Raw genomic sequence first — 7,911 nt, 5'->3', positions numbered from 1 at the left:
CACATCCAAAGGAATAAAAATTCAAAGATACTGAATAGTCTTGACACCTGTATCCCATTGCTTTAATGTGATATTTAGCATCCCAAGATTAACTAGAAACATTTTAGCAGTGTTATTTAGTATTTCTTGTGCTCAAAAGAGTTTAATAAGGATAGCGCTGAGGGGGTTTTTTGAGTGCTGAAACAAATATTTAGGGTACATACACATTTCTTTTTGGAAAAGTAGTAGGTGGTGGAAGACTAGTTGTCAAAGTAGAGGTTTAGTAGAGCACTGAGATTTTTAAAATGATTTTCCCATTCACTAGAGGAATTATTTAAACTAGAAACTTCTATATAAACAAAAGTGGTACCTTTTTATTGCATAGTAGAGAAAACTAATGGCTTCTTTCATAGCAAATTTCTAATTTCAGACTAAAGAATTGAGAAGGGTAGGTATGTTACATTTAGATTAATTTCAGTCCATTTTTTTTCTAATTCAAAAATAGTTGGAAATATGTTTTTGGGAATAATAATTATTTATTAAAAGGCTAATTAAATATCAGTAGATTTATAATAAATTCACAAGCATGACAAATGTGTCTTCAATTTCAAATTCTGAGAGAACAAGTCCTTAAATCCAAAGGGGAAAGATTTAGCTCTTGAGGTCAATATGTTTTCATGTTGCTTTCAGGAAAGCCTGTTTTCATCACAGCTTACCTTAGCAACAAGCATTACACAAAAATTTATGTGTTCTACAGTGGAAATTAATAATGTAATGATATGTGATTTTTACCTTTGTTCGGACAATTCACATGATTTCCATCTTTCTGTTCTTCTCGTTTTACCAGTTCAAAACTAACTATGAAAAGAGAATGTTTAAAGTAGATATCCCATCCAATGACACATCCACAGTGGCTTCCATAATAAGTAATGTATCAGCAGCAATGGAAACCCTCACACAAATGAAAGAGGAAATGGTTCCTGTTCCAGGTTCTGTAAATGGAGTGAATGCCCTTGGCTTGGTGGTTTTCTCAATAAGCTTTGGCCTGGTGATTGGAAGCATGAAGGAGCAAGGTCAGGCCTTAAAAGACTTCTTTGATAGCCTTAATGAGGCTATCATGAGACTGGTAGCTCTAATCATGTGGTAAGTGCCTCTGATAAATTACGTATTAAGTTGCTAACTTTATTCTTTCACTATGGTGGATAGTCTGTTTGGCAGGAAGTAGTACAATAAGAACTTAACTGAATTGTACCTTTCTGCTAAATGAGCTCCTAAGTTGTAGTTCTGTATATTTAGTCTTACAGTGTGTTTGGCTTTTTACCCTGAGAAGAATCAGGAACTTTGGCACAATACACCAAGCTTAGTACTCATTCTATGTCTTCATAATGTGAGAAGTCAAAATAACATGCTATCAAAATTTCCTTATCATCTACTCAGACTTCACTAGAGGAAACTGGCAAACCTCTCCTATAATCTTATTTCTACACAGCAAGACCTTGCTATCAATTAGTTTCCAAAACAAGCAGCTCCTGCAATTATGTAGTATGTCCTTGCATTGTAGCTGCACAAAGATATACATATTTTTTGCTACTTCATTTCCTATGTTCAATAGATAAATAAAACCTATACATTTTCCCTCAAACATGTAGAAATCCTTTTCAAAAATGAAGTCTTATTTTCTGTCATGTAGAAGGTTGATTTTGAAAAAAATAAAAAGCTGAAATATCTTGTTACCTTCTTCACAAACCCCAAAACCTCAAAACCTACACATACTTTTGTAGTACTATCTGCAAAACTAAAAATGAGTATATTGTAAAATTCTCCTAAAACATCTAGAAAACTTCTGTGCAAATCAAAAATCTTTTCTCATTATTTATAAGCACACTTGAGATAACAAAGCAAAGGATAGAAAATGTTACTTCTGGTAGACTTCAACATGGATTTTATGTTTCAAAGTACAATTAAGATGTTCTAGATAATTATGCTGATAACCAAGTGTAATAAGACAAATGTGCATTTATGGAAGTGGAAATAGGGCTCTCCAAAAATTCTGCTGTAATAATAGAACTGTGTTTCTGTAGATCTGTAGAGTTTCATGCTGAGTGCTAACTCCTTTATTTGTAGCTGCGCTTACTGATAGGAAGAAATATATAAGACCACTCATGTTGCTACCCCACAGTGCCATGACCTCTGCCATACAGACAGCTTCATGCTAAAGTATTTATGGAGTGCTCCACTAGGAATGGACAGAAGCATCTTGAAATCACTGGAAGAGTGAGTTCTTCCTCTGTTACATAAGAAACAACAGCAGAGAGAGAACAGAGATGGGCACTTGGCATAATCTCCAACTGTGTTGAATGAGACTTCATTCTAGCAGGCAGAATTTTAACAGAATTTGCTAAACCAGCTTTTAAATAATAATTGAATTACAAAGGAAGCTCATCTCCCTACATATGAAAGCCTAATGCTGGAAAATTTTGAGCTGAAACTGTTCTTCTAATGATTCTTCCCTTACATGCGGTGTCAGTCCACGTGTCTGGCCAATCCAGTTTTCTTAAGTGATTTACATGCATTTTTAAGTTATTCTTCAAGGCTTTATGTCTGAAAGACATACTATACTCCTCTCACATTCATCTTATCAGATTCTGAATCTAGCAGAGCCTATCAAAAATTTTCACACTGTGCTTCATCCAAGTTGAATTCTCAATAGTCAAACAAACTCTAGAACTGCTTCTGAACTACAATCGTCCCATTAGTAATATCCTACCTTCATGCACGTACACAAACATGTAAAAGATATGAACAGGGGAATGTTTTATGTTGTCCATTACTATACTAATTTGATTTCTTATTTGCAGGTATGCTCCACTTGGAATCCTTTTTTTGATTGCTGGAAAAATTGTTGAGATGGAAGATATGGGTGTAATTGGTGGTCAGCTTGCCATGTATACTGTAACAGTTATAATCGGTTTGCTTATCCATGCTATCATAGTCCTACCTCTTCTGTACTTCCTAATCACTCGTAAGAATCCCTGGGTATTTATTGGAGGCCTAATCCAGGCACTAGTCACAGCTTTGGGAACATCTTCCAGGTAGAAAACAATATTTTAAGGTCAAATATGTGTTTTTTAATATTATTGGTTTAAGAAACACTTTTGCCTAATGCAAGTGGTTGACTTCCCTCTGAGAGATTATTATTATCATTATTTTGACTCAGGCTCTTATTTTTATTAAGAACTCCTGAACAGACATGAAATTGATGTGTTTGGTGATGCAGACTGTATGGCTGAACCCCTTGTGACGTTGGTTAGCCTATGTCTTGGAGTTGTATAGGTAGTTTGTAACTGTTGGTAAAGGACGAAGCTGGCAAAAGAAATCTTACCTGTATCAAAACAAAGAAGCAAGCACAAAGACTCAGAGGCAATTGTGAGAGCCTCAAGAGTCTTGGCAGGTGATTTCCTATTCTAAAGATCCTGGACCTGCAACAGAAAGGCCCCTATTGTTCCATGTCAAAGGGACTTAATGTGAACAAATATCTCTCTCCATCTGTGATGAAAGAAAATGTTGTTGAAATCAAACATGTATTTCCTATACCATATCCAGATGATAAGCTATTAGGACTATTAGAAAAGAATCTGAGTAAATTTTGTATTGCTCTTGAGGCTCTTGAGGACTTAGAAAAGACTATGTCATCATATTTTCAGTTAAAGAAAGACAACTACTGTTGAAACTGACTCTTCCTTGATTGACATCTTAGTGTCAGTCCTTGCAATGTGTGGAATGTCTATGGAATGTCTAAAAGGGAATTTTCTCAACAATTTTAAAGGGAAAATAGTACAACATAGTCCAAGAGAAAATAAATGGTGGCAATTCCAAAAAAAATCTAATTTTATCAAAACTTAAATTTGGTGTGTAAGAGTAATAGCGTTAAAAGTGTATTTTCCAACTTTTAGCTGCTGAAGATTCTTAGTAAGAACCTAAACAGTTGCTGGATTAAGACAGCATAATGCAAGTAGATTTAAAAACTATTCAAAATTCAATTGTACGTTGTCACCAAAGGGATTTTCTAGCACAATCTTTACTGCCCTTCTTTACACTTTCACAGAATCACAGAATCACCCGGGTTGGAAGGGACCTCAAGGATCATGTAGTTCCAACCCCCCAAGTTTCCCAAGTCTGTGAAGTAGTTAGCAATGAAAAGGTCACTGACACACAGTAACATGGGTTGCTGAAAAATCTCTACAATGTGATCAGATGGAGAGATTGGAGAGATGTATCTTAAAGAACAGAAGCCAAGTCCACTCTTACAGAATAGCCAACTAGTCCCAGAGGATCAGGAGAACCTACAGTATTATATATGCCTTGGCAGATATATATATATATAATATTCTGGTAGATCACAAAAATTTAAGACAGTTAGAAAAATCTTTCAAGTCATCGCAGTGAATGACAGTGTACATTCCACTATATAAAACTCATATCATGCATTATCTTCTTTTTGTTTCAGTTCTGCAACACTGCCTGTTACATTTAAGTGTCTAGAAGAAATAAATGGAGTGGACAAACGAGTTACAAGATTTGTACTGCCAGTTGGTGCTACAATTAATATGGATGGCACTGCCTTATATGAGGCTTTGGCTGCAATTTTCATTGCACAGGTTAACAACTTTGATCTGAACTTTGGGCAGATTATCACAATCAGGTACAGACATCATTATTACCTACATCTAATCAAAGCATCTTTGTGATGACTCTATGCCATTAAATAAGGGATTAAACAAAAACATCTAGAGCTAAAAACAAGAACTACTAAAGTAGCTAAATAACTGTAATTATTTACACCTTCTGCACAGAAGAGGCCCCAGCACATACTCTTCATTAGGTAAACATTTGAAAAACTGCTGCATGAGATACGTATCACTGTACTTAGTAGGGTCAACAAGAAGTTTTAAATTTCTTTTGTCATTAAAATTTTCTTGAAGTATACACACAGATGTCGGGATCTGCACCAGATAGTTTAGAGTGCACGCACCAAGCTGTAGCTTAAGAGCAGCACAGCGGCATGGTACAGTGCTACGGATAGCAGGGTGCTATTTTCCTAGTCTTGGTCTCAAGTAGAGCAATCTGTGTAAGGAGAAGCAGTACATTTTGTTAAATCAGCTCATAGAGGTGGAGAAAATGAGCATGTTTTAAAGCAACAAGCCTTTATGTTTGAAATATAACAGCAAAAAAAAAAAAAAAAAAAAAAAGCATAAGTAGCACTTGATAATTGATTGGCATTAATTTTATTATGTGACTAAAATGGCTTAATAGAAAAAAGTGATGGGTACATGTGCATTATTGATAAATGTCAGCAAAGGGAAAGTGGGAAAATGTGGGCAAACAAACAAGTACTTATTACTCAGCAACACTGTACATTCAGATAATGGTGACCTGGAAACACAGGATAAACACAGGTAAAACTGCCTTCACACTCCAGGGCAGAAATTCAATATTCATTCATACTAGAGCTGCTCCCTAACAAATCATCTGGCAAAACAAAATTCTTGCTAAACTGAATGTGAACAAGCATATTTATGTCAAGCTACTAGAGTGTATGATTCAGGGGGTTTGTCAGTTTTCTGTTTCGTGTTGACTGAATTCAAAATGGTGCAGGAGTTGGTAATTCATCTAGCATAAGGTTATAGTGAGATGGACAGAAAATTAAACTTTCTGTATCAGATCTGCCAGGACAAAATTACTTCCACAACCTTAACACGTTTGGGGTGTTGGAATTGGTTTGTTCAGTGAGTTATGGCATGTGCCTATAATGTTTTTGACAGGCCGTAAGCACAAAGCAGGGGATTTACCATGTCACAAAATCACGTTACCAGAGTTCAGGATAAAAGTTCAGTGTATACATTTTGGACTAAAATCCACATACCCCTCCACCTGTGCAGTGTTCAGATTAGGGTCTCGTTCACAGTTTTCTTTACTGAAGAGCAAATGACTTCTTGCTTCGTATTTGTTTTTAATGTTTATCAGATGGTAAAATGTTTACTATGGAAGTGAATTAATTGTTCTTGCTGTCTCTTTGCACAGCATCACAGCTACAGCTGCCAGTATTGGAGCTGCAGGCATTCCTCAAGCCGGACTGGTCACCATGGTCATTGTGCTTACATCAGTAGGTTTGCCTACGGATGATATCACTCTTATAATTGCAGTGGACTGGTTCTTGTAAGTATTTCTATGTCTGAATTAAGAACTTAGAGCATATTTGGAGGTAGCAGTAGCAGGCACAATTTGACAATACCGCAGTCTGCAGTGTGCTTTTGCTGCAGAAGTCTTGAATCACAATTTCCTGCAATTAGTACATGTATTTAAAGCAGATGGTTTAGCCTAGTGATGGCTCTTCTTGTGTGCAAAAGGATGATTTATAAACCTGGATCCATAGAATACTAAGAAAATTTTCGTATACACTGGAACGCAACTAGAAAATAATTTCTTTAGTGTTTCAACTTATTTATTTACTTATTTATTTATTTTGGAGGCTGTTAATGAAATTCTTTCCATCAATCAGATTTAGAATATTGTAGCCCGTTTAATTTAATCCAGGAAAGGTTAATGTCTTCCACATAGACACAGAATTGAAAAGTTGTTTACTTCTTATCCAGCAACCTGTAATATCAGCAAAAAACATCATCAGTTGTTCTGTTCCTTTGTCTGCAGAAGACAGTACAGCCACATCCATAGGTATGCAGGGAAATCTCCTAGATCCAAGTAAATCACAGGCATGTTTCTTCCAATCAATTTCTCTGACCTAGTTTCCAGCGGCTTTTACCCTTCAACTCAAGGATCAACCAAGTGATCCTTGCAAGAAGTTGGAGGAAACTCTGGTCAGGAGGGAAATGAAAATAAGGCAGATTCTCGTTGGCTTATATGTTCAGAGGATATAAACTCAAACAAGTATTAAAATGCTTCTGACAAACACTTGCCATATGCTCCCTTTGTTCTCACAAACTGTTTTTCAGTGCGGAGTTGCCAGCAGTATTAACAGACTTAATTTCTCCAAATCCCAGTATATTGCAACTTTCTAGAAGGAATAATAACATTAACAAATTCAACAAATATACACTATCTACATAAAACTGCTGAATCATGTAGTAGATAAGTAAAGGCAATTCTAATATCTTGTCTGCATACTATATCATACCAGTGATAAACTCAAAGCTAATTTACTATTTCTCCTTAGGGATCGTCTCCGTACCACCACCAATGTCTTGGGAGACTCCATTGGAGCAGGGATTGTTGAACACTTATCACGGCATGAGCTGAAGAACAGGGATGCTGAGATGGGAAATTCTGTGATAGAGGAGAATGAAATGAAGAAACCATACCAGCTGATCTCGCAAGAAAATGAGAGTGAGAAACCTTTAGACAGTGAAACCAAGATGTAGGGTAAAGAAGGCATGAGTCTAACACTGCAAGTGCGGAAAACACACACTTTTCCCAGCCTTCTGTATCTTGAATTCACGACATTCACTTATCCCTTGTCTTTTCCCTTTATGCTAGCACTGAAAAGAATTAGTGGAAATATATTCCAAAGTAGCAGTGATCGAGTGGCTTCCCACATAAAAATAAAAACAATTAACAGACAACAACACTGGTCCTGCTAGACATGTGCTAAGTGAGGATAAAAAAAGAGATATCAACAATTAAATTAAACGGAAAAAAAAGTATATATGTTACTCAGCCCTTAAATGTGATATTTTTAATGAACTGGAAAGTAACAACAGATAACAAAGCTTGAAAATGTTTTTATTCTTTAAATACCTGTTGAAAAAATTTAACATCTGTAAGCACAAAATCAGTGCTTCCACCTTGATAACTGCATCCAGCTGGATGATTTTTTTCACTTGATGTTCTTTTTTTTCTAGCATTACAGCCTTTTTC

General features: G+C 35.9%; 1 protein-coding gene across 4 annotated transcripts in view; it reads left to right on the top strand.

Moving 5' to 3' along the window:
* The window catches only part of SLC1A3 (solute carrier family 1 member 3), a 55,642-nt gene extending 47,935 nt beyond the window's left edge, over positions 1 to 7,707 (top strand). For 2 of the 4 annotated variants that reach the window (XM_042825717.1, XM_042825715.1), the window contains 5 exons: positions 827 to 1,122; positions 2,838 to 3,071; positions 4,487 to 4,681; positions 6,061 to 6,195; positions 7,211 to 7,707. In XM_042825717.1, the coding sequence (XP_042681651.1) occupies positions 827 to 1,122; positions 2,838 to 3,071; positions 4,487 to 4,681; positions 6,061 to 6,195; positions 7,211 to 7,415 (1,065 nt within the window). In that variant the 3' untranslated portion in view covers positions 7,416 to 7,707. The remainder of the gene's footprint in view (positions 1 to 826; positions 1,123 to 2,837; positions 3,072 to 4,486; positions 4,682 to 6,060; positions 6,196 to 7,210) is intronic. The other 2 variants (XM_042825718.1, XM_042825716.1) reach the window with 2 other exon arrangements.
* The last annotated feature ends 204 nt before the right edge of the window (positions 7,708 to 7,911 follow it).

Source organism: Centrocercus urophasianus, unplaced genomic scaffold (assembly GCF_019232065.1).
Source record: "Centrocercus urophasianus isolate 14NV4802_14NV808 unplaced genomic scaffold, USGS_Curo_1.0 seq_25, whole genome shotgun sequence".
Classification (NCBI taxonomy): Eukaryota; Metazoa; Chordata; class Aves; order Galliformes; family Phasianidae; genus Centrocercus; species Centrocercus urophasianus.
This window is presented reverse-complemented; position numbering and strand designations above follow the sequence as displayed.